This window comes from Corvus moneduloides, chromosome 18 (assembly GCF_009650955.1).
Source record: "Corvus moneduloides isolate bCorMon1 chromosome 18, bCorMon1.pri, whole genome shotgun sequence".
In the NCBI taxonomy this organism is placed as follows: domain Eukaryota; kingdom Metazoa; phylum Chordata; class Aves; order Passeriformes; family Corvidae; genus Corvus; species Corvus moneduloides.
The window spans coordinates 12,540,158-12,567,074 of record NC_045493.1 but is presented as its reverse complement, the minus strand read 5'-3'; the positions used below and the strand labels follow the sequence as shown (position 1 = coordinate 12,567,074).

The 26,917-nt window shown below is 49.5% G+C and overlaps 1 protein-coding gene across 1 annotated transcript; it reads right to left on the bottom strand.

Annotated features, from left to right (window-relative positions):
• Positions 1-10,002: 10,002 nt before the first annotated feature.
• On the bottom strand, positions 10,003-26,255 carry RFLNA (refilin A). Its single transcript, XM_032128028.1, has 3 exons — positions 25,800-26,255; positions 17,002-17,111; positions 10,003-15,313 (listed from the first exon to the last, which is right to left on the bottom strand). Exons 1-3 carry the CDS (start codon positions 26,166-26,168, stop codon positions 14,899-14,901), a joined length of 894 nt encoding a protein of 297 aa, XP_031983919.1. The 5' UTR covers positions 26,169-26,255; the 3' UTR covers positions 10,003-14,898.
• Between the last annotated feature and the right edge of the window lie 662 nt (positions 26,256-26,917).

Genomic DNA, 26,917 nt, shown 5'->3' with positions numbered 1-26,917 from the left:
CAGCCCCACACTTGGCCACAGCACTGCTTGGTTTTGGCACTCTGTGTCTTGCTGTGTCGCCATCGTTGGGTCTCCACACACACACCCCATCCCCAGGCAGACCCAGCGACAGGGATGGAGGGACTCTGAAGGGAGCACACAGAGCAGCAGCAGCTCCCACCGGGGAGCTCTGAGCCCCCTTGCTGAGGTGCAGGAGCAGAGCATCCTCCTGCTCCGGGTTAATTAATTTGTGTCTCATCAACGAGCTGGCAGTGTGTGGGCAGAAGGCCCGCAGCTGCTTGGTGGGGAACCAGCCCAGACCTGGGAGGCTGCAGAGGGATGGCCCAGCTTTACCTGCTCAGATGTGGACTCAGGGGAGTGAGGTTTTGGGAAAGGAGGAGCTGCTGCTCCTGTAGGTTGTGGTGCTTCCCCCCCTCTGGCCCTCGTTCTCCCCACCGAGGCATCCCCAAGCACCTCCTCATGCTGTTGGCTGCGGTTGTGCAATCCAGGAGAAACTCACATTAAACTATTCCAAAACCCCAAGTTTAAACTTAGTGTTGACCAACTTTGTAACTTGTACAAATGCAAACCAATCACTGGACAATTTCTCGCTTGAACTGTACGGGGGGAATCTCTGTGTGTGTACCCAGCCTGTGCACAGCTGCTGTGGAGGGACTTGTGCGACAGCCGGGGCTGTACAGAGACCACCAGGTGTAAATAATTCCACAGCTTGCTCCAGAGGGGAGGGGGTTCTTCTGCTAAAGGTGACGGGCTTGTTCACTGTTACTGTGCTCGGCGTGCCCACCAGCGAGCGGTGGGGGACAGTGGGCGACCACTGCCGTGCTGGTTCAATAATAAAAGAGCAAACAAACCAACCCAACCCAAAACTTATTTGGCAGCAGAAAGCAGCTCCTGCCTGTGGGGGTGTGTGAGCCCGGGCAGGATGAGCTGCTCACAGGACAGCTGAGGCGGCTGCAGGCAAGGGGGTGGGGGGGGGTTGAGGGATCCCTGTGCTGGTGTTGATGGGGTGTCCAAGGTAAAATGGGCTGAGGGGACCTAGGGGTGGTGGCAGCAGGTGTTTTTCCATGTGCGAGGGCACAGTGAGCACCCCTAGACCCTTGTCTCATTGACCCAGGGCTGCATGAGATTGTGGGGGAAGCTAGTAAGCCACTACCTAATTAAGATATGAAACCTAATTAAGAAGCTCTGGTATCTATTTGTGGGTCTAAATTGCTTTACCTCCAACACCTGTCCCATGGGGTGTGGTTGACTTCAGCTGGGAGTCCCCAAGTCCCCTTCCCACAGTGATGCCATAGGCTGGGGAGCTCTTCCCACTGCTGGGGGGGTGTGTGAGGTGGGGAGTGACGACTGGGGGGTCACTGAGCTGAGGGGGATGACTGTGCATGAGATCTAATTGATGACTGTATGGAATGTAGTCCATTGACTAGCTATTAGGTAGTCGGGGGGCCTTCTGCTGCCTTTCCTAGGGCTCAGAAATGGATTTTACACAGATTATATTCTCCTGAGCACAGCAATGAGCATTTCAGCCAGGGTGTACCCCTGCCTTCTGCCAGCACTGCCTGACTGGTTTGTCTGCCCAGGGGATACCCAAAAGGTTTCTTTCTCCATGCTGCTGAGATTCACCCTATATCATCTGGATTGCTGAGACACCCTCTGAAATCCCTCCAGGTATATACCCACACTGACCAAATCTGCCTCCTCCAGTTTCCACGCGCTCCTCCAGCAACCAGCTGCCATGGTGATGCACTGGGCAGATACTGCTGGCTCTTAAAAATCAGCCTAAAGATCTCTTGAGACCAGTGATTTTGTTGAAAAACCTTCATGGAAAGGCTTTTGCCACTCTGAAGGCAATTAGAGTAAGTTAATAACCAGTACAAACAGGAGCCAGGCTGTTCAACCTCTCACATCAGGGTTTAAATGCTGACAGGGGCTGACAGCCGTCTCCCCTGTCAATAACTCACACTGATGCTGAAGAAACAGAAGGTGGGAAAACTCTAAATTCAAGGCCAACACTTAGAATTTAATGATGGAAAACTTTAGGTCTACTTGCAAAGCTCTTACATAAAGAGATGAAAATGAAATGGGACAAAAGCAGACGGCTTTGAAAACCAGCAATAAAAAGATGTCAGCAATCCACACTCACTCATATTTTGGGTGGTAGACAGGAGTTTTTGAGGGGAAAGGGAAGATAAAAGGCATCCCTTCTGCCTTTGCCCTGGACAGGCTGTGAGAAGGTGCAGGAGCATTGTGGCCTTCTGCTGACAAATTGGTGTTTAGTCAGGACTGGAGATTTTTTTTTTCCTTTGGAAAGAATTAAAACAATTTTTTTTTTTTTTTTTTTTTTTTTTTTTAGCTAGTTGAGTGATGAGAGCAGGGAGAAAAGGGCACAAGGTGGAGGCTGTCCTTGTTGTGCACGCCAGGACACTGCACTGGGTGCCAGCAGCCTCCTGAGGCTCCTGGAGTGGGATGCAGCTGGGGCGATATTTTTTTTTAAAAGGGTACAAATCACACCAGAATACCTGTGCTGGTAGCACCCAGCCCTGTGTCCTCCCATGGTGGTGGCCCCACAGCCCTGACACGGCAGCCCCAGCAGAGCAGGGGCTCCCTAGCTGAGCTTTTGGCCAGGAGAGCTGGTAACTGTTCCTGGGCTCTGTACGGCAGGAAGTGTTTTATACTCTCCTGACAATTGCAATCCAAATAGCCATTCATCAGTTCTTGTGATTTGCCGTGAAATTATATATGCTCTGTGATAATGATGCAGAGGGCTAAAGAGCTGATCTTGGCAGATGAGACAGGGTAGGCTGGCAAGTAACTTGGAAGGAAAATAGAGCAGCTTTTGGTGGGATGCCTGGCTCTTATCAGCACTGGGACCCTGAAGGGTGCTGGGCAGAGGCAGAGGTGTCCAGGCTGGCTGAGCTCAGCCTGGCTTCCATGCCATCTGGGAAGAATTGGGTTCATAAGAGACTTGGGAATGAGTGTTGCTACGTGCGTGTGTGAGTAACAGCTGAATTAATTGTCAGGTTTATTTATCCTCTATTTTTTGGCCTCCTGCAATTACCAAAAAGTATTTGTCAGGACTCCAGGCAGCAGAGTGGTAATAAATCACTGGCCACCGACGGGAGGTTGAAGCAGTTGTATCTGGAGTGATCCGAGATCGGTGTTGGCGTTACTGAAGGGCAAGTGCTCCGAGGGGCTGGAGGCCTGCAGCACAAGCAAACAAACCAACAAACAAACCAGCCAGCTTTGCAGAAATGCTCCTGAAATTAAATCCGTGGACACGCAGTTCTCCAGCTGTGGAGAAATTCCCTAACAGGGATGCAGGGGAGGGGGACTTGGGAAGGTGAAGCCTTGGCAGCCACCAGTGCATGGGACATTGGCAGACCCTGCAGGGCTGCAGGTCCCTTCCTGTGGTGGCACCAGGGTGACCAAAGCCACCCCTGTGAAATGCACAGCATCTGCCTGCATGCCCTGGACTGGAAATCTGCAGAAACAGGGGTGAAAGGTGAAATCCTTGTGCTGCCAACACAGCACTTTCTGGATCCTGCTTTCCAGTACGGGAGGGTGTCCAGATCCCACCAAGGAGGGACCGCATTCATCTCAGCTGCAGACACAGCTGACAGGTGAGGCTTTCCTCTTGTTGGCCCTTGTAAAAAGAGATCAGGCAGAAAGGACTGCCCGTGGTGCTCGGGAGGCCAGCCCAGAGATCAGTTCCGCCACCAGCATCGTGGGGAGTGCATTGGTCACACATCGCTCGAGTCGCTGGGTTTGAAGAGGCCGGCGTGTTTCCCTTCTTTGGAAATACTCTGACTGTCCCTCTGTAAATGCATGGAACCTGACGAAGCACAGGGTGTTGCAGGGGTGGTAAGCTCCATCTGGAGAGCTGTCTGCTTTGAAGTCGGATGCTGTTTTAAACTCTGCAGGGTACTTTTGCTTAGGAAAAGCAGCAGTTGTCAGTAAAGACTGATCTTTGTCCAGAAGTTTTTGCTGTTCCCTGACTTCTTTTCATATTTATTAGTCATTTGCAATCTCTTTGATGACTAGATGCATGTTCAGCTTGGAGAAAACTGTTGCAGTATTTGCTGAGGTAAGTCAGGGCATAGGAGATGCTGACCACACTGGCCATGCTAATGATGGTGCATCTAGATCAGTCATTATTAATTGCCATGGCAGCCCCAGTGCTCCCAAGCAGATGCTGAGGAAACCCATGGAGCCAGCAGGAGTCCTGGGGAGGTTGTTCTGAGGTCTCACCCACGGGCAGTTGTTCCGCAAGCCTGCAGGTCAGTATTAGTGGAAAATGTTGTGCCTGTGGGAGAGGGCAGCGCCAGGAGCTTCTGAGGGCTCCTCTCCTGCCTGCAGTGGCACAGGAGGAAGGGAAGGTTTCATGAAGAGCAAAAAGCTGAGCAGCACCATCCAGGAGGTTGCTGTCGAAGACACTCCATCCTAATTCAACACATCCCTCGAGCTGCTCAGCGCAGCTGTCAGCAGGTGTGGCCTGATGGGCCCCAAATCAGCTCCAGTGACACAGGGATTCTGAAGAGGTTTGGATTCCACTGACTTGGGTATTTGTTCGAAAAGTCCAGACTTCAGCTGTGAAATCCTGATCCAGCTCTGCCCAAGACCCAGGAGTATTTTCTGCTGCTCTTTCGTCCTGAGCCCTTTCCAGAAAGCGAAGCAGCTGCCAGAGGTCAGACACGAGGAACCCGGTTGGTGTGTGCCTGAAGATGGGTGCCAGGTCTGGATCTGCATTCCAGTTGGACCAAAGCAGAGCTTTCCCCATGGGGATGTTAATCCTGGGCCTTGGCTTAGAGCCATATCCAGCTTTCATGCTTTGGAACTGAAAAAGAGCACCATTCTGTTCAAGGGAAGAACAAGTCCTTATATCCCAGCTCTGCACACCAGTGAGAAGTCACAACTGGCTCCTTAGCACTGAAACCCATCTAACTCCACCCCACTGGACTCATTTTTAAGCTACTAGTCTCCATGGGCTGCCAGAACATCCTGCTTTCCTTCAGGCCAGCCAGAACCTCTGAGCTGGAGCTGCCGTCCACTGGTGAAGGAGAAACCAAATAGCAGAGGTTGGAAACCAAATAGCAGAGGTTGGAAACCAAATAGCAGAGGTTGCCCTTGGGTCTCTTGGAGGGGGAGGGCAGCCTTTTTATTAGGTTCAGATGTTGCTTTCTGCCCAGGGCCATGCTGGGAAGTAAAGCAAAGTGTGTTAATGTTGGCTGGAAGAACCTCTGTGGAAACAGGCTCGAATGAAGCAGGTTTCTCCTGTGCCCATTTCCTGGGGGAATGGGGGAGATGAGCCAGCACGGGAGGCACAGGCATGGGAAAGGAGTCACCCCTTGCTGAGCTGAGGCTGCTGAGCCTCTTCCCTTACTCTCTAAAATCTCCCAGCAGTGAGTGTGGCTTTAGCTAGCCACCCACTGCTCCAGGGCTCTTGGGAACCTGCTGTCCCCTGGTCAGTGTCCCCAAGCCAATGGCACCCTCAGGGAGAGCTGCTCCCAGTGCTGAGCTGATGGGTTCCTTCTGGAACTGTTCCCTGTTGGGAGATGTGGAGGTGGAGGGCTCTCTCTGAAGGGCAAGGCTGTTCTCCAGATGTTATTTTTCACCATTAGGCAGTGTTTAAACACACTGTGATTTCCCTCCCCACTTCTTTCGGAGTGCACATGGAGGAGAGACCCTTGGAGGAGTGAAGTGGGGAGGCAGGGGGAGGGCAAAGGAAGCTTTCCCAGAAAGTGCTGAGCTGGGCTGCCCCTTAACAGAGCTGGGCTCCAAAGGGTCCCTCCGGCCGGTGCCAAGCCTGGAGGCCTTCGGAACACGTGGCTCATTAAGAGCGTGCCTCAGCCAGGGCTGGGCTCACACACGGGGCTGGCGCTGCCAGAACAAGTCCCGGAGGACTCGGAAAGGGCCGCGGCTGCAGAGTTCGGGGCAGACCTGGAGGCAGAGCAGAGCTGTTGCTTAGCAAAGCACCCCGAGCCTCAGTGGCTGCTCCACCATTCCCTGCTCCACTTCACCTTCACTCCAGTTGGAAAACAGGCTCAGACTAGAGCTGGAAGGATGCTCAACTCCTCTCCCAGATACTGGTGAGGCACTTGCATAGCTCTGGGTGCTCTCTCCTCTGGGTCAATGTATATCTCAGGGTAAAGCTGGTGCTCAACCAGCCAAGGATGCTCCAAGAGATGCTGCCATCCCAAATGCATCATCAGAAGCTGGACTTGAAGTTCAAACCCCAGTTCTGCCCCTCCAAGGTCAGCCTACTTGGCCACAACAGCCCCACAACGTGGTGTGCATCGTGGCCTCTCCGAGCCGTGCTTGTCAGCAGATAAAATGAATCTCCTGGAAGCGCAGGCGCTAAGAAAAAATCGCTGTCGGAAGCACAGCAAAACCCATCTGTGAGTGGAAGAGGTCAAAGAAGAATACAAAGGCTTTTATTTCCTGGAGGCATTTGTCAGCAAGACAAATGTGCTTTTTTAAAATTTGCTGCCATTTCCTAGCTGGCCGCCCACGCAAGCGCCAAATGGACTTTCACTCGCATAAAGCTGAGTGTTGGCTTGTGTCCTCTGTAATCCAACGCTCAGGAATCAGGCGAGGAGTCAGCTGGATCCCTGTTTGTTATCAGTAAGTGGGGCATATTTAAAGGATATGCGCAGATTTCAACACTACATCTACAACTAGTTTATTGCTGGTGTGTTCCTCTCTTGCCCTTACTATTTATGTTGAAAATGATAAATGAGGGATTGATGATTCTGGCTGGTTCATGAATAATCAGGTTATTTCGCTGCAAAGCCCCAGGGGAAGGTAATGTTTCTACAATCCCCCATCAAAGACAATGCAGTTTGCACGTGTGTGTGCCTCTGTTGTTCATTCCTCCACTGCTTTGTGTGGGTTTTGGCGTGGTTTTGCACCCTCCCTCTGCAAGTGTGCCTATGCCCAGGCACTCCCATGCTGCATCCCAGTCCAAAACGTTTCCCAGTTTACGCAGTCCCTTGACACCTTCAACAGCAGCCACACACAGGGTGTTTGGAGCAGTTTGGTCTCCAGAGAAGGAGGTGATGGGCATCTCAGTGTCCTGTGAAGGGAGCATGCAGCCAGGAGCCCTGGGGAGGTGCATGGAGAGCCCCAACCACAGCAGTCAACCTGGAAGGAGCCCTGCCCTGATCCCATTTGTATTTCAAGGAGCTACAAATAGCTGCTGGTCTCAGGATTTGCTTGTGAGACAGGAAGAACCTTGGGGAGATGATCTGAATGTTTATGTATATTGAAATGTCTAACCACCAGGCTCAGAACAGGCTCAGGAAGGGAATCTGGAGGTGGTTAGCTGGAGAGGAGGATATTTTTATGCTAGAAATGTGCTGTCCGCCTGTTTGTAGGGTAGGAAGGATACGATGAGAATCAAAGGCTTGGCAGGATGAGCATTTTCATCCTCGTAGATGTGAACTCCCCATCTGTCTTGGACTCTAAGGCGTGGAACTGTTTAGATCCAATATCATTATTAGAAGCAGAAAATAGAGCTCATAAAACTCCCTCCTTACACCCCAAAAAAGCAGTTCCAGGACCCTTTATCCTGCTCGAGAACAAGCCATTCCTGCATTAGTTTCCCTGCTGTGGCTGGGCTTGTTGCCAGGAGAAGGAGACTCAGTGCTTTGGCAGAAGATGCGCAGCCTTGGGGCAGGTCCTTGCTCCTCTCCAGTGTCACCAGACCAGGGGATTTAGAAACAGAGCTGGGGATGGGCAGTGTGGTGGCAAACCTGCGTGGCCAAGCCACGTTCCTGCCAGGCTGTGCAGTATTTACAGGGGCTACATGTGGGAATTGCTCCCCCAAGCAATGGGATGGAAACCAGCACTGGATCCCCATCCCATGGCTGGGCAGACACTGCTGAGGGCAGCTGGCAGTGCCAGCCTGGGAAGTCACCATCCAGCCACCATGCCAAGCATCCAGAGGCCCCAGACAGCCACCCTGGGGGCTCAACTGCTGAAGCCAAGGTGCCCCCTGAGGCTCTGAACCTGCGGCACAGGACACGAGGAGGTCACAGAGCTGCATCTGAAGCGTCCCAGGTGGGCTCAGTCACCCTGGAATGGCTCCTGGGGGAGGCAGTTGTGAAGCCACAGGGTCAGCTCAGGGGACAGAGATGTATCTGCTGTAACAGTCTCCCATTCCAGTCTCCCACAGAGACAGATTAATTGACAGTTCAGTGTCCTGTACCAGAGGAGACACAGTTCCTGTAGGTAGCCATCACTCCAGGCATGCTTCTGGTGATTCCTTCACATTGCAACAGATTCATGACATTTTTGAGGACAATATAACCTCCAGCTGCTTGGCATTGCCTAGAACTTCCGAAGACACCTCTGCAGGTCCGGGCTGTGACATTGCCATCTGCTGATGGAGAGCAAACACCCAGCCCAAGGTCTTGCACATGATAGTTTGAACCGATGGTTTGGCAGCAGGGGGACGTTTTTACTGCTCCAGGATCAGGTAAGGCTCTTTCTCTGGCAAATCTTTCCATTGTTTGTTGACTGTAAATAGCTGTGGAATGAAATTTGATGAAGGCATCTATTGTTTCCTTACAGCTCTGCTTTGTTGAGTGGAATAGGAATCACAGCATGTGGAGTTTTATTATTATTTAATTTGTAGCTGCCCATAATCAGCAAATTCTTTTAGGTGAGGCTTTTGGCATTTTATACTCAGCGTTCTTGCTGTCTGTAAAACCAGCCTAAACCTTTCCTTCTGTTCCTAAAGGCATCTAGTTTAAATTCAAAGTCCATCCATTATAACTTCAGCACCTTGTAATCCCTCAGAGATATGTGCAATTACTCTCTGAAATATCCCAGGAGCAAAACTAATACCAAGCATCATCTGCTTAAATTTACAGCATCCAACTAGCACAGTAAAAGCCACTAGCTTAGGGGTTAGCTCATCTGAGCACACTTGCCAAAACACATATCCTGCATCTAATACTGCTTTCGCTGCTGAGGATTTAGCTGCCACCTCAGGAATCTTCATTGGACAGCATTCACATTTTATGGTTTTATTTAAATAGCAGGAGTGGATGCACATGTCCTTCATCTGGCATTTGGGTGCCAGCCAGTGAACTCACCCAGCCTGCACAACCCCTGCCTTCTCCACGTTGTTGTGTTTCCTCAGGTTCTTAGCCATGAGCTTGTCTCCCATCCTTCATCCTAGGAGCAATTCAGCCATGATTTGTGGCAAAAAGCTTGGGATGAGGACACGGGCACTTACGCTGCAGCTGAAGCAAGCATCTTGCATAACATGGCTTTGCTTCTCCTTTCCATTCCTTAGAGTTTTACAGCCGTTTTCATCCAAGCCTATTGACTTCATCCCTATAAATTCAATGATTTTTCCATAAGGATTAGTGTCAGATTCTCCCTGCAGACATCTTGGGTCTTGGAAGACAAAGGAGTGCTCTACTAATGGCTGGCTGGTGAGCCTGAGGCATTTACAGCAATGCCTTTAGAATGCACTTCATGGCCAGGCAGGGTCTTAGCCCCAGTGCAGCTCATCCACCATCATGATTCAGGAAGCCAGGACGTAGGAGGATTCCAGTACTGCACTAGGATGTGGATACCTGGATACGAAATAAGCATTGTGTTGGTTCTTCCCGTCTTTGAGGGCCATGGGAAAGCTGGGAGAGGATTGTCTAGATCGAACACCAAGGCTTCATAGCTGAGTAGAACAAGATGAAGCAGAAGAGGGAAATTGAGAGTGAAGAAATGCTCAAACTGCCAACCAGGGAAATCCTGAAAGGCAAAGCTGCCTCTGAGAGTTCCTCCTCAGCTTTTCAGCTTTCCCTGGGCACACGAGGCAGAGCAGGGTTTGCACATCACAGCACTGACTGACTGTGCCACAGCCACCCATCCACAGGGAGCTGGGCTGAAATCCACAGGAAGGGATGGACACACCAGAAACGTTCCCCCTGGATGGGAAAGGGGCATTAGGCACCAAGGAAAGGGATAAGGAAGAGGAAGGAAACTCTGCATACGTCAGCATGAAAGTTTGAGCATTTTATTATGATATATAAATTTTGTCTTCTTAAATTACTCTCTATGAGTTGAACAGAAAGGGATTATGGTGGAGGAAGGAATATACAAAAATAAAAGGATATTGTGAGCTACTGCATCACCACATATACAACAGTAAAGTGCTTTACAAGCACTTAGAGAATCAGACTTTTACAAAAATAAAAATATGACACATCCTTATGCATTTCCACCACTTGTAAGTTCTCTTCTTCCTTCTCTAACCTTCAGACACCTTTCAACCCCATCCTCAGGTCACAATTCACATGGTAGGATACTTTGCTCATTTTGATGGCCATTACAGTATCTGAAAAAGAATTAGTGCCTCCCAAGACTTATAAAATCCAATGGTTATGGAGCCTTATGGGAGGTGTTCAGAACAGATCAACTTACAAGCGATCAGGTGATCCTCAGGGAACAGACTTTATCTGGCAATAGAAATCTGAATATCCCACAAGAAGATCCATCATCTCCTCTAAAGCATTCCCCCATCCCCACAGAGGCACAGCTCTGTGCAGGTTTGATTGATACACACAGAAAGTGCCTCGTGAGCCTGGGGAATGCTGATGCTCACAGACTTCAGCGGGACTCAATGACTGTGACAAAGGATGGATCTGATTTTGTTTCAGCTCTAGGAAAGGCAAAGATGCCTCTTCTACAGGAAAAGAGGCAGGTTAAAACTACAATGGCTAAATATCCTAGCTCACAGTATTCACACACAGAACCATTCACCTCTAGCTCAGATTCACGCAGTCTTTAGTCTTCAGTTTGCTCTACAAAGTCTTTTGCTCATTAGCCTTCTGGTGACCTTTCCCATTTTTTTTAAGACACACTCAACATAAATAGTAAATAGCATTCACTTCTCTGACCAGCAGCTCACTCAAACACTGCTATCAACACCCAAACACCATTTCATCAGTCCCAGAAGGTGTGCACCCAGGGTGCAAATCTGTCTGTATTTCACATTAAGAAAAGTAGAGCTGGCTTAGGAAGGAAAAAAAAAAAAGAAAAAGGCAAAAAAATAAAGACAAGCAGTAAACTTTTGGTCAAAGTTTCCCTGTGGTTTGTGCAACATATTCCACAGCTTCTGAAAGTTCAGTATTTGGTTAGGGTTTCATCTTTTTGGACCCAAATGCAATGACAGCAATGCAGGCAGACCAGACACAAACATGCTCTGTTGCATTCTGGGGCAAAAGAATCATAGGGATGAAGGGGAGAGAGACCCCCCACCTTTGAATAGGGACTTTCCATATTGAAAAAAACCAATCTTCCCCCTGTCAAAAAAAAGATAAAGGCAGTGTCTGCCTTTACCCATCAGGCTTGCAGGGCTGTGCAACATGCACGTCAGGATCCTGGGGAGAAAGAGTGTAGCCACAGTCCCAGCTGTTCAAGGAAAGTCACCTTTCCATGGTCTAAATTTATGGTTTGTATCTTTGAGAAAATATACAGAACAAAGATCTGTTGGTTGAGATCAATAACACTCCATTTAAAAGAAAAGCAGCTCCCTAGTGGGACCACTCGTTCCCTTTAGATGTACAAACACACTACAGGTATGGCAAAAGGCACTTCTTGGCTGCCCAGAGTGACTGGCAACACAAAAACACAATTCAGTTTCTGGTGTTCAAGCAAAACAAAAAAAGTCATCACTTCTCCCAGTCATGAGTAAGATGAACTTTGGCTCTTCTACCACTGCCTAACCCAGCCCACAGGGATGGGAGCAGCAGGGGCAGAGGGTGGGCAGGCAGGTTGGGATCTGTGCCCAGACAAGGACTCTCTGTGGTTTCCTTGACCTCAGGAAAAACAAAGTCCCTTTCCAACACCAGCTTTTGCTGAGAAGAAAAGCAGCTCGTGATGGGCCCATGGGAGACACCATGTAAGAAGGGATTTTTCAAAAATTTCTCCAGATCTCAGGCACTTGGCAATGTCCCAGTCTGGATGTGGTCCAGGGTGATAGTCCCACCATAGCCACCGTGGCTACACAGCTCAAAATGTGTTCAGCGGCCTAGAAACCCAAGCTGCTTTCTCTCTTATTTTTTCCCTAACATGGCAAGACCAGAAAAGCTGCTTAAACTCAAAGGAGCAGGAGCATGTTAGGTCACTTCTAGTGTATTTGCAGAGAAAACAAAGCATGAAGCTTCAAAGAGGCCTGGGCTGGGCGTGTGGGACCCTCCAGTGCCAAGGATGCAGCCCTCCACTGCACTCTCCCGGGAGCCACATCCACCTGTGAGACTTTGCCTCAGCAGCCCCTGTCCCTGTGTGGTGAAAGTCCAGGTTGAGGTTCAGTCTCTCTGCTGGATTTGTATTTGCACACTAGGTTTTTTTGGCTTGCCTTGAATTCTTTTTTAATGTTGCAGCTGATATTTAGGAAACAGAACTAACAGTGGACAGAGCGGGCAGAAGCCTGCAGCCAGTCACGATGAAAGGGATTTTTCTGGGGAAAACCTGTCCCACTCAAAGACCAGAATGATCAAGAACTGCAGCTTTGTGCTCGAAGCAGGGGAATAATCCAGCTGTTAAAAGGAGCAAAGCCTGATGTGTGGTCACAACAGGGAGAGTCTGGCATCCCCTTGGCTCTGAGGTCAGCCTGTCTCCGTGCTTGCTCAGTGGAGGTGCCTGCAGTCCAATCTGTCATCGTGCAGGGATCTCCTGGGTGTGAGTACCGGCCTTGCTTTTGGACCTGGATTACACTGCTGTCAGCTTGGAAACCTGCCCCTTTGCACAGACTCTCAGGGATGTGTGGAATGAGCCCTCCAGAGCCTTCACGCGTCCCCAGGAACGCAGAGGGGCATTTCCCCTGCTCCCAAGGCTCGCTCAGCAGCACATGGCCACCAGGACACACCTCAAGATGAACTAGCAATAAGCGCATCACCGAGCTCACTGCACGGGGACCACGTTCATCCAAGCGCCAACTCCCTGCTGCCTGAGCCAGCTCCACAGCACTCCTGTTTGCTGGAGCCCTGGGGAGAATGGTTGCTTCAGGCATAATAATCCCTTTGGAGGCAGATGCTGCGTTTCCAGGCTTTGATGCTGACAGACAGTGACAGCAGAATCTGACCAATAACAAATATAATCTTTGTTTGTGTTGCTGTAAAGAATTCAACAGTAGGTGGAAGCCTTGGAAATCCTTTGAGAGGTTTCTCCCTACCGAGTCCTAACTCCCAGTAGAGAGGCAGAGTTCAGCACTGCCATAACACACATCTTTCAACACTAATGATGCTTCAGCTGTCAGGATTTAAGTTTGTATTTAAAGACTTTATATTTACCTCTGGTGGAAAAACTGTGCTACATTTTAAACAAGAGAACTCTGTTTCATAAAGGTCACAGTTCTGGTCACATTTACCAACTGCTTTTCGAAACTGATGGAAAAAGTATCTCTACATGTCACTAATTTTATTATTTTTTCAAGTTTTTCAGAATTTTTTTTTTTAATCTCTGTGGGTTTGTGCGTCAACTGTTCTGGGCAATCAGCTACGTCTTGTTGACACTGTTAATAGGCTTTCTGACTTGGCTGCTCAGCTGTGTTCTGAAATAACTCCATCAGACTCACAGCAAGTCAGGAACAAAATGGAAAGTTTAGAAGAGAGAAAGCTGGAAATTAATTTCCGGAGCTGTGTGGTTATTTCTAAGTCTGAGCAGCATGCAAGAATTCTTGGTAAGATTTTTGGAGACAATTCCGTGCTATTTTCAAAAGTTATATGTTTGTGGGAATCCAGGCTCTTGCAGACTTTCAGCAAGATACCAAAGTGAAGATATACCAGGAGATGGGATTCATGAGGGGGGATGGTTTACCTTAGGGTGCCTGCACTGACTCCTGCTCACTGTTTCTTGGTCCTTCTGCAGAGACAGCTCAGCTGTTTGCAAAGTACCTGTTTTTAGTGCTACAGCCTGGCTGATTAAGGAAAACCTGGATGGATTTGGGCTCTTCAATCCTTCAAGCTCTACACTGAGGAAGTTTGGCGGCTCCTCCACAGGAAGCAAAGCTGCCCATATTTCCACAAATATGGAAACTATTGGGAGGGTGAGTTAACCCTGCCCTGGTTTCTTTGAAGCCAGGGAGCATCTTCCTGCCCTACACTCCTCTCTGCAATACAGCCACACCCTGAAACTCAGAAGGTCTGCAAGAGCATACAGATCCCTTAAATTGGGTGCTAGAGGCAGTGAACAGCATGGCACACTTGATCTGACAATACTTTTGATAAAAGGGCACTGGGCTCCTAAATCACTCGGTCACTTTTAGAAACCAGCCCTTCAGCTGCTCATTTTCCTCAATCTCCCCCACTTACTCCTGGCTGGCCTCACAGAAGATGTGTCTGTGCATGAGGGCAGGCCCTTCTCCCATCTCCTGGTTGTGCTGTGTCTTCCTATGGTATGCAAACATCCAGCTGCTAGCAAGAGCTGGGGGACCTGTTTAAATCCTCTTTTTCTTGGGGTGACAGTCTCCACTCCTCTCAGCAAGTGGGGTGGCTGCGGTGCTGTAATACGGCAGCTCTCACTCAGATGAGCTGTTGGAGCAAGCTGTGATGTACTGATACAAATAACCACCTCCTCTGCATTTCAGCTCTAAAAGAGATCTGGCCTGGTGTGTGCTGGGCCGACCAGACGCTGACTCTGCAGTTGGTCTTCCCTTTGCAGAGACCAAAATAGCTCTGAAGCTTACAGTGACTCTCACCTATGTGCTAGACGAGACCTACAGAGCTCATAAGGCATCACTCTGCTATGGGTAACAGGGTCCTTTGTCATCTTGATTTCATCTAAACACAAGCCAAAAATAGATATGCTTGGGGGAAAAAAAAACCCAAAAATAAAATCCAGATCATGAATGTCAGGAACGTCGCAAAATACAAGCCAGCCTCTCACTGATCAAAACCATCCTGTGCCCTGCAAACCTCCTCCCAGCCAGTTCAGCCTCGCCCGAGACAAGGGCGTTGCTTTCTCCAGCCATGAATATTCAGTCGCCATCAAGCCGCACGGGTTGGTTTCCTCGCAGAGTTCCAGCTGCACGCTGGAAGCAAACCAGCGCTTGGCACAACCCAAGCTGTAGTTGAGGGTGGTCCGGTAAATGTTCTTGGCACGCTTAGGAAAAATGATGGTCGTGCTCTGAAACCTCACCGGCTTCTGGCGGGGCTCGAAGGTCAGCTGGGACTTGTAGTTCCGCCAGGTGCAATTGGGAGCAGCGATGATGGTCTCGCTGTAGGTGGTGACGGTGGGGATGGGGCCGTAGAAGATGTCATCCCGATAGTGCTTCTCCGAGTCGTACTTCACCTCGGAATTGCACCTACAGAGGACAGCAAGGAGTCAGAAGCACAGCCCAGGCAGCAAAGGAGGTAAGACAGGCAGGGACTCTTCTATAAGCCTTCAAAGCTGGCAGCATTTACCACCTCTTACTGCACAGACACTGGGGCAGATACCAAAACCCAAAGCCAAGAGGACTCTGTCCTGCTGGGGAATCTTGTTGGAACCCCACCTTGCTGTGAATCCATCTCAGCATTTCTGCAATGTGGTCGTACCAGAGCAGAAAACACCTTGTTGCACAGGCTCCAAGCAACGCTCTTCTTCCTCTGGTTTTCTCTGTGGGTCTCACTGGGGCCTCAGCTCAGCCCTGAGGCACACAAACACCCTGTGATGGTCTTGTTGAGCTGTCAAGGCTGTTTGTCTTTATTTCTTTATACCACCTTGCCATCATTGCACAAAAATGCCCAAACCAGCTAAAATCTGAGTGCTGGGAGATGAGGGGTGAGGTTGCTTGTTGGAGCCTACAGAAAATCCAAGAAATGCTGAAAGAGCAGGAGAAGCAAAAGGATATTGTAGGTTATGGCTGCCCAACACCCGAGCCACTGCTCTCAAAGGAATTGGCCCACCTGAACTGCCAACAGATGGAGAACCACAAAAGGTAGGATGTCACTGCCCTGCCTTTTTTCTGCACTCATCCAAAAGGGATGTGTGGGCACCAGACCACAAAAAGGGCTTTTCCTAGAATCCCTAGCCATGGGGAACAGCAGGATTTCCACTGGTTTTCCCCGCTCCCCAAATGCTCCTCCAGCAATCAGCAGCCAAGGAATGTGCAGCTCCACGTAAAAAAGATTAAAAGCTGGGTGTGTGCTTGTCATTACCTCCACCCAGAAGGGGGCTGACTGATTGTGCACCGCGTGTAATCTGAGCTGCTGTAATGTATTTTGCACAGCTAGGGTGTAAGCAAGTCATTCAGCACACATAAAACAAGGCTCCGATGTAATCACCATAAAAACATACCCGCTGGCAGTTCCTCAGCCAGCAGAGATTTACTGGGGTACATTTCCAGAGAGAGAAGTTTGCATAGGTTGACAGGGGTAGGAATTGGGTTTACAGTCCTCCCACTGTCCCTGCCCCAAGCTGTGTGTAACTGCTCCGTGCTGTTTGCAGGGTACATTCCACACCAGCAAAAGAGTAAAAGAAGAGCAAAGACCAACATTTATCCATCGGCCATAGCACCAGCCCCACAGGAGGGCAGAACATCTCCATCACTGGCTTGAGGGACCATCTCCTCACAAGGAGGAGCTCATTCAGTCCCTGTGGGCTGTCTAATGTTGGTTTCTCTGCGGCAAGAGCGAACAAAAACAGGTGCCAATTAGAAGGGTGTTGCTCCTTCTGAAGATACGAGTCATCTGGGAACGGTATGAAGACCATCAGATTACTTAGTGGAGGCCATCAAGCCCACAGATGGTAATGGTTTTCTCTCATAGCCTTGGATTTGACTTGGCCTTGGAAGGAAAGCTGCCTTCTGTTGAAACCTCCCTCCAGTTCTTGCCTCCTCCCCTCTGCCTCTGCTGCTGTCAGTGTCTTTAATTCAGGAACTACCCTCCCACCTGTCCTTCCCTTTCCATCAAAATAACCATGACTCCCATTTGTAAACACATTTTAATTCTTGGCAGAAGCACCAGAAAAAAAGACAGAAATCCCCATCTACCCACCCAATCCCATCTGTACCTGATTTCCTGTATGGGCTCAGGGTTGACCTCAATGCTTTCTCCAAAAAACACAGGGTACATTCGAGGCCTTATCTCTGGCATGGACGGGTTCAGGAGCAGGTAAGGCATCTGCAGGAAGGAGAGCACAGCAAGCGTTGGGACACACCAGATGGGGCTGGCACAGTTCATAACGTGCTGTGGCTGGCAGCTGAGCAGCCTAACACAACACCTGGACTGTCCTCACCTACCAACACCTCCCTCTGCCCCAGCTCACCAGGTATGTGACTGTGCCCACATCTCTGCCACTCCATGCTTCAGTATCTGTTTGCTGAAATTTAGCCTTGCCTTTCCTTCTTCCTTTCTTGTTTCTCAGAGGAATAGCAGTTGTTTTTGAGTTTTCTTTAGCCCTGATATTGCCTTTACTGGCTAGGAACTAACAAGTCTTAGAAATACTCAGAATATGTCAGCATGGAGAAGTGCTCCATGTCTGACCTAACACACAGATAGGGCCTAAGGCTGCTGACTTAAAGGATGTAGGTCTACTTAAGTGAGACATGTATATATATTTTTATAGATACATGCACAAATACGTACATAAAATCATGTATCCCTTGCAACAATCCAGCAGAGGAAGTGACAGACTTGCTGTTCCTGAAGTCTCTGTGCCAAAAATGGCTCTTGTGCTCCAAAGGACATTCTTGTTAACCATAAAACTGAGGGTGGGGTGAGACACTGGGGCACCTTGTGGCCTCTGCAATGTAAGAAGCCAGTTGCAAGCCAGGACTTTATAATGAATGGAGCGGCTCAAATTCATGACACTGAAAACTGGATTTTTAAGGCTAATTGCACTGTGAACTTACTTACTCTGACAAATTGTCACAGACCAGCCTAGGCTCCTCTGCCCACCACAGAAATGAGTAATCCCACTTCTCTGTACTGGAGTGCTCCTAAACACCAGTTCCCACATATGGGGATCCTGTGTCTGGTGCCTGGACCAAACCCAACAGCTAATTAAGCCTAATCCTGCCCTCCTGGAAAAATGTCACTGCAGGTTTCAGTCTCTGCCACTACTTTTCTGTCAGCAGATAGTTACGACACACAGGGACACAGGATCTCTTTAAAGGAGATGGCTGGCAGCCTCTGTGCAGGGTCTGTAGATGGCTAGCTGAGGTCTGCTTTCCTCTACTGGTTTGGGCTTTCTGCCTCAGGCTAAGGCAAAAGATGTCACTGCCCCATCTGAATTTGCCAAGCCCTTCAATTCTGTATCCCAAAGCCACAAAGCTGTTTCTTCTTTTCATACTGAAATACCCCTGCACTTTTCTGCTGTGTAAAGTCGTACTATAAAGTAAAATGGCCAACCCCCCTTTTTGATTGAATATTTCTGTTCCATTGTCAAAACAGAACAGTATTTGCATAGGTGGGGGGGGGGAAAGAAAAAAAAATATACATGTTCACCCTCCCTACCAAACACTGGCCAAAAGGCAAAGTTCATTCCTGGATTGCTTTCAACACTCTTGACAGGGGAGGGCAAGGGCAGCCTTTCTGGTTGTAAATAAAGCTCTTTGCTTCTGAAATGTGAATTGTTTACATCAGAGAAGCCTTGGTTCACAGGGGTGCAAATATCCAGCTTGTAACAGTCTGCACATGGCCGGAGCTCTTTCTAAAGACATTTTGTACAAAAGAAGAGGTTCAGTTGGATGCAGGAGTCAAACACCATTTGCACATGCTCGTGAGCTTTGTGAACAGCAGGCAGGCTGCCCTTTGCGGGTTCACCTGCAGAGGGATGCAGATTGCTTGAACTGATGAAGGAAATAGGGCTGGGGATACGTGTCCCTCCTCCTTTAAAGAAGCAGTTTCAAAGAAGGGCTTCCAGGAAACAAACCTTCACACTCCTTGCTAACAAATGGTGACACTAAGTGTGCTCTGAACATCCCCAGCATGCGGGAGACTAAGCCTTTCCTGTGGCTTAGCAGGAACACTGCTGGGGCATCTGGCCCCCAGCGTGTGTATGGGAACAACCTTCCCAGCCCGCTGAGCACCGGGGGTGCTGCTCGGTCAGAGCGTGGGCAATCCCCGTCTGTGGAAAGCACAGGTCCCACTGCAGAGAACAGGAAACAAGAACACGCTGCAGAAACAATACCAGTGTGCACAGAGAAACGGAGGCGCTGGCATGCATGACTGACATCAATCAGAGTCAAAAAGTTGCTGCTGAACTTGGCGAGAGCAGGATTAAGTGTTCTCCAGGTTAGCTCTGGATGGGGCGATGATGAGACTGTTTCCACTGGGGTTACAGTTAACCTTGCTCTGGGCAGGGAAGGGTGGCAAAAGGCATTTCATACGCTGTAGATAAGCACCACCTTCAGACCTGCAGGCTTGGCTTAGTTTAGAAAGCTGGAACTGCGGACATTGGCAGGCCAAAGCCAGGATTTCTACTACCTGTCGAGAGCATTACAGACTCAGACCTCTCTTCGAGTAGTACCGTGAGCTGCTGCAGGTTAGAAACCTTGAAGTCACCTGGAAGTCTGCACATGGAAGATGTAAATAACTTACAAAGCACAGCCTAAAAATAGAGATTGAAAGACCCTGCAGGCTGCTCACCAAACAGCAACTGATTTGCTTGCACGGCGTGAAGGGGTCACTAAAACAGCAACCACAGGTTTCACACGGTAGCCATTGAAAGGCACTTCAGGTGACATTTTGTTTTCCCTCCAATGATGTTTGTTCTGAAATGTCGGCTCCTGCAAGTCACCTGGAGCTGGGAAGCAAGGAACAGGGGATATGAGCTTTCCAAAAGATTTGTCTTTGGGGCTGAAATGTTATATGCTTGGCACATGTCAAAAGCTGGCTTTTTGGCAAGAGTTTGACACTGACTCCTTTCAATCTGCTTTAAGGAAGAAAACAAAACAAAAATATTCTGTCAAAAAAAATACTGACTCAATTATTTTTCCTTCTGCACAGGAATGGCTGAAAGAAGAGGAGCACTGGATTGCTGAGCTCCCTTGAGAAAATCATGATCCCTGGCTCGTTTCCAGGAATCACTTGGTGATCTCCAGACACTCCACAAATAAGGCAGGTTTCTGTATTATCCTGCCCTATGGATAGGCTGGCAGGGAGCAGAGGTTGCTGCACACTCCTGGGGGTCACTGATGGTGAGGAGGAGAAGCCCACATCACTTCAGACCAGGCTATCCACAAGTGATCCATAGTCGAGGTCTGTCTATCCAAGGGTTGCTGTGCTGGAACGCTGCAGTGGGGACCTGATTCATCTGTCCCCAGGAACTGGAGCTGTGCTGGTACTTACCAGATGCAGCTCCACAAAAGCCACCACAACCCTGCCATCTTCATGCAAGGACAGAAAGAGTCTGGTAGGCAAGGAAGGTTGAGAAGACAAAATGAAAGATAGAATGAGAGACCAAAAAAGTGACTCCCATGTTTACAAAAGAGATTCAAGGTGAATATTAAGCAGTTATTGTGCTATTATTTTTATTTCTTTTCCAGTACATAATTTGTTTTAACCAGCAAAGAGTTACAGTATTATTAAAAAGTTGAAGAGCTTTCTTGTTTGGCTGCATTTTTCCCTCTGCCTTAACTCTGATGCCTTTCAGGCATGTAACGGCCTGGGCAGCTAAACTCTGCTTTTTGCAAGTAGCAGATAGATAAACACAGATAAAACTGGTTGCTGAACGGATTCAATCTACAGCTCAACGACAGCATTGACTATTCTTTAGCTGCCAAATTCTGGGCAGCAAAGCAAGAAAAAGGAAAGGAAATTAACGTGACTTGAAATAAATAAACCCCCAAAACCTTTCCCCAGAGAGCACAAAGAACCAGAACTGACCGACTCCTTCTGCTATGGTCATTATAAGGAAGGCACTAAGATGTGGCATTAGACCTCTAGGGACTGTAAGGGGAAACAGCTTTCCAAGTGTCAGGGCTACAAACAGGATACAGCTTCCCAAATTCCCAGCTCCTAACTTAGCTAGGGCATAAGCAAATCTCTCACCACATTTTCCCACTATGGTAACATGTCAGGTCCATGAAAATGTCACTTTACTCAGCTGTTATTTACAGCTATAATGAAAGATCTGGCTGAGTTATTTGACACACATCTACATTCTCCGCTCTAGAAGATAAGCAATATTTGTTTAACAGACCATTTATTTTCCCAATATCTGCACGTATTGCACATTACGAGTAATTTATACTAGAGCCGGATGAGATTATATTGGGAGGTGATAACAGTAAATGCAAACCTCAGGTAGAAAGCAGGGCTTTATTATTTCAAAGAATTACATCCTTCCTGCTTATCTCCCTCTTTTATTTCAAGTGGGAAATGTGTGCTGCTTTGCTTATTGTCCACAGGGTTACGCAGGGACACAATGGAAATTCAACAGCTAGAAGACATCACCCTCAATGTCTTTCATCAGAGCCACACTTTTCAGAGCAGATGATGAGATCCTGATGCCTGTTTCCCTGATCTGCCCCAAAGGGACATCTGTCAGATCAGGTGAGGCAGATCAAGTGAGGCCCACAGCCATTCCCTGTTCTTCACCAAGAAGGAAGAGGAGGGGGTGCATATCCAGAACTGCATGGGGCTCAGGGACAGGGAACAGCCAGGTGGGTTTGTCCTTTGCCAGGAGAGGACACAGGGTGGAACCGAAGTCACCACCAGCCCCTGCCGGGGGAATTCCTGCAGGATGCAGCCCCATGGGAGCAGCTTGGAAGTGGGTCAGGATGCCAGGCTGCCAACAAGCCCTGAGGCAAACCCTGCTGTGGTGCCAGATGGGTGGCTCGCTCCCCACACCAGCCTGGGGCTTTCCCAGAGCTGCAGGGACCAACACAGCCTTGGAGAGTCACATCCCCTGCCTCGTGTGCGGGCTGCAGGCTGGCTCAGGCCGGGCTGCTGGGCCTCCCTCTCACGTGTGCTTTCACTGTAGGTGTTGGCAGGTCTGGAAGTTACATACGGAAAGCCTTTGATGGCCACGTTCCCCACCCAGTCCCTACAAGACATCGTCCCATTCCCGGAGCACTGTCAGTGTAGGATGAGATGCTGGCTCTGTGACAGAAGGGGTCTTCAAAATGCTGCATGTCAGGAAGAGATGTTCTGGGTTTTTTGGGTTTTTTTATTATGAGCCACTAATCTAACAGGGTTGGCACACACTTGTTGTCTGTGAAGGCTGTGCCAAGGGGGGAGGTCTCCTTCTCCATACTTGAGATGAAGCTGGAATCTCCTCCCACCACACAAGAGTGATTCTGAACCATTCTTGCATCCTGAATGTAAGTAGAAATTCCCTACATCCCTACAGCTGATTCACTGGGATATAGCCCCACAGAAGTCAGTACTCACTGAGGCAGGTTGAGTGCACAAGTACTTAAGTCTTACAAAGAAAAAGGAACTCACTGCAGTGGCAAAAGTTCCTTTCACTGTTGGGAAGGAACATAAAATCTACTGCTTCAAGAAGGTAGGATTGATAGTTCTGCAGATGAATGTGATCCTGATGTCCCCTGATATCCATTAGGAGTTGTGCAATGAATGCAAAGCACATATTTCAGCACAGTCCAAAAGCAGTTCTTGTAGCCTAAATCTACATCCCAGGGCAAGAACAACAGGGAAAACTCTAAGCAGATATGGGTACTTTGATGTCATTTCATTCCCTACGCTTGCAGCAACTGCTTCTTTGTGCATATTATTAGGGATTTATTTTGTTGTACTTCTGTTCCTTTTGGCCCAGCTTTACAGGCACAGCCTAGAGAATTCAGTAACCTAAGTCATAAGAATCAATTTAATAATGCTTCAGATTTAAAAGGCAGAACTAGGTAAAAGTCACCTTCTATTTTCCTTAGGATATTTGCACTTAAGCACAAAACACTTGACAAATTTCCTACATGGACTTTATTTGAAGAAATAAAAGCAAATTTATTCTGCACTACAAGTAAAACGCGGGGGGAAAAAAAGTCCCTAAATGGTGTTGAACTTGTGGTATTTATGACTCTGGCCCTAAATTGCCTTTCATATTTTCTTGGATCCCAAAGCTGTTCCCAAATTGGCTGGTTAAATGTGAATAAATGGTGCATTGTCTTTGAAACAAAGTTGTGCTTATTAAAGAGCAGAGAGTTTACTTTTTCAGAGTCACAGTTAATAACACAGAGCAGAGAGAGCACAGATTCTACACACAAGAAAGTCTTCGATAAGAGCATGCAATCCCCTTTTAGTCTGCATGAGAAGGGCTGCCCTAAAGCAGAAAAATTCTGTAACATACTTGTGAGGTTGGAGCAAAATAGCTGGCTGCAGAGGAACGCAACTGGGTTCAGACTGGTGGTTTGATAGTTCTGCAGCAAAGAATAGCATGAAACACTTCACTCAGATCTGGAATGTTGTTTCCTTCACCTGACAGCAATTTATTGTAACTGTACATACTAGAACTTTGGCTGTTGGTGACTGAGCTTATATATGGTTTTATAGTATTCCAACACAAAGAGTGCAGGCTGTGTTCCTGGCTCTGTCACGTTTATAAGCAAAACAAACACTAATATAACAGGCGATTAAAAAAAGCATTTCTTGGTGTGCAAATAGCTGCAATTATTGATTTGCCAATTCTGCATGCTCTGATGAACAGCAGAGGAGTAGACTTAAACAGAAGCACATTCATGGGTTGCATAACTGCTCATAGATCTGCAAGCCCTTGTTAAACGGCAAAATTAAAGCTAATTAGACACTGCAATTTAGAAGTATGAAGCAAGCAATGCTCTCCATATTTTTCCTGCTTTAATAACAGCTGCAAGTACAGTATTTGCACAGTGGAAATGAGAGGAAGTGAAACTCTCTGTAGTCAAATAGAGTGAAAATTCCTATTTACTTCATTATTTTGCCGTGGACCAAACAGAGTTAAAGAGCAGAGCCCAGCACCACTCCAAATAATACAGTCCAACTCGTTTCAGCATTTGGACCCTTGCAACCTTCTGTACCTGCTAAGAGCATGGAAATACCCCCAGTGTATGGAACCCATACTATAAGCAGGAGCCCAGGGCTGCCCTTGCAATGTGATACAAAATTTAGAAACATCTACAGTGTGAGCTTTTCTGAAGTGTCTAAAATGTTCATTAATGATCAAAATAATTGGAAAACTTAGTATTACCTTATACAGATCACAGGAGTAACTTTTTTCCCTGGAGGAGTCAAGCACTGAAACTCTCAATCCTAACAGCCCATGAACTGAAATAAATTTTCTCATGCCCTTTCTTCTTCAATATCCAAGGTCTTTATTGGGTGGAGTGGTGGCCAACTGTCATATTGCTGGAATGGAGACTGTCATATCCCCATTTCAGAGTTTTGCAGACACCTCCACCCCTGCTGTTTTTTGGTCCAGCAGCCTTCACGCACCTTCCTCCCCCATTTTATTATACAGACACACAGCAACAGCCTGATCCTGCCAAATCAGAGGTGTGTGGGTAACTTTGTACATAAACACTCCCATCGACATGGCACACACGCCCAGGCATCTGCAGGTAAGGCTCCATATTAGGAACTGCGGCGTTAGCAGGTTTGAGATTTGACTTTTGTAATAACACCTCACACCCTCTCCACTGTGAGGAGTCATTGTTCATGGGGAAGGTTTTGGCATGTTCAGGAGTAAAAGGTAGTTTTCAATAATATGCCCAGACAGCCTTAGAGCTTGAGAAAGAGCACGAGGGTGTGAGGAGTCATTGCAAAATGTCTCTATGGGAAAGAAGTCTTTGAATAGTCACTAAACCATAGGTAGATAATTTTTTCTCATGGAAAAATTTGTGCTGCAGTTCTCATTCCATATAAATGCCAATTAACCACGTTGAATACACCTACAAACATCTTTTATACATGTTTAAAATTTTTTTCAAGAGCCCTGGGGAAGAACTTTAATCATCCTTTAAAAACCTCCACCACCACCGCTTATGCTCTGAACGTTGTGTTTTAAAACAGGTTTTATATCTCAGGGATAGAAATAAACAAATAAAGCAGAATAATGGTCATAATAAATCTACCCAAATCCTACTCCACATTCAACCGCTTCACTGGCACTGCATCAGGCTGACCGAAAGCTGCGGTACCCTGCCAGCTGTCTGAGCTTACAAACCACTACCCCTGGCTCCGCTCAGCCGCCAGCGAACAAATCTTTCACGAAGGCTCATGCCACAAAGCCCCGCTCCAGCAAAGGGCAGCGGCACACAGCCTTTCCCAGAGTCTGTCCCGCACCAGCTCCCCGGACACACATCCCTACCCTGCCCCAGCTAACAGGCACTTCTGGCTTTCTTTCAGCCAGGGCTCCAGCAAACGTCGCTCCACGCTCCTCACAAACCAGATGTGGGATGCCAGGGCGTAATGATGGCTGGGAGCCAGAAGACCCTGCCTCGGTCCGGATGGATGCAGCTCCAACCTGTACCTACCAGGCAGAGCAGTGTCACTGAGAAAGCAATTACACTTTTCTGTTCCGAAGGTGGGCAGGGGAGCCTGGTTCGACTTGGGTCTCACTCCCACACCGTTATTAGGGTTCACCCAGCCAAACTGCCAACACTCTGTGCGTGTATCCAAAAACCCTGCCCGGCACTGGACCAAGCCCTGCCTGGCACAGCAGCGGAGCTGCCAACACCGGACTGCAGCCGCCACAGGCAGCCCGGAGTGCCCTCGGCCGGCGGAGGGGCACTGCGGGGGGAACTCAGCCCAGGGGTGCCCAGGCAGCGGTCACAGGCGCCCTCCTGCCTGCCCCCCGCTCCGGGGCTCGGCCAGTCTTTCCCCCGCGGGACCCGGTGGGAACAGAGCCCGGTGCCCGGGTTTGGCTCTTACCACTTTGCCGTCCTTGGCCTCTCGCCGGTGGCCCGGGGCCGGGGGCTCCGCACCGCCGCTGCCCCCTGCTCGGCCCTCACCGGGCGACAGGGAGTAGAAGGGGGGGCTGGGGCTGGGGGGCAGCCCCGAGTCCGGGCTGTCCAGCAAGCCTTCCCGGCTCTTCTCCTTCAGGCTCTCGTCCATCCCTTGCAGCTGGAGGTGACCTACCATGTCTGGGGGACAGCGAAGGGGCCGCGGCGGGAGAAAATCCTCCAGCGCCGCCCGCCGCGGAGGGAGGGAAGAGGAAGGGAGCCCGGGGGGCCCCTCCTGAATCCCGACCGCCGCTACCAGCCTGCCGGAGCCCGGTGCTGCGCGGGGCAGCGCCAGCATCAGCCAGACCGGGGTGTCCCGGCCGCCTCCCCTCCACCGGCCCTGGCCCTGCCCGCCCGGCCGCCCCCGCCCTCAGGCGTTCCCGGGGAAGGGAAGCGAAGCCCGATCCCCCCGCCCAGCCCCGCGGGGACGCAGCCGAGTGCGCGCGGCAGCGCCCGGGGCGGCCCCGCCGGCAGGGAGCGCTGGGCGCGGCGGGGGACGGGACGGCGACGGGACAGGGACGCGCCGCGCTCGTCCACCGGCTGCGCCGCCCGCCGCCTCCCGGCGGCGCATTTATCCGGAGAGGGTGGGAGGGAGTCGGGGAGCGCCCTCCCCTTCCCCCGGCCCCCCAGCTCTGTCCCGGCCGCACGTTCTCGGGCGCTTCCCAGGCACGGAGCGCGTTCGGCGCCGCCCGCCCGCCCTCTCCCCCCTGAGGGGACGGGGCAGCCCCCGCGCACGGCCGGCAGGAGAGGGGTCGCGCTACACACCTACTCATGGGCTGCGGCTGCCCTCTGCTCATTCCCTCACTGCTGTCCGAGTTTTCTCTCGGTTACGTTCCATTTTCCCCTCCGTTCTGATTTTTGTCCCTCTTCGATCTCTGCACACTCCAAGGCGGGGAAAGGGGCCTTGCCACACACACCACGCCGTCACAGGGCCACAGCTTCCCTCTGCTCATTCCCTCACTGCTGTCCCAAGTTTTCCCTCACTCATAGCTGATTTCCCCCTCAGTTCTGATTTTCATCCTTCTTTCACCCCCACACCCCCAAAGT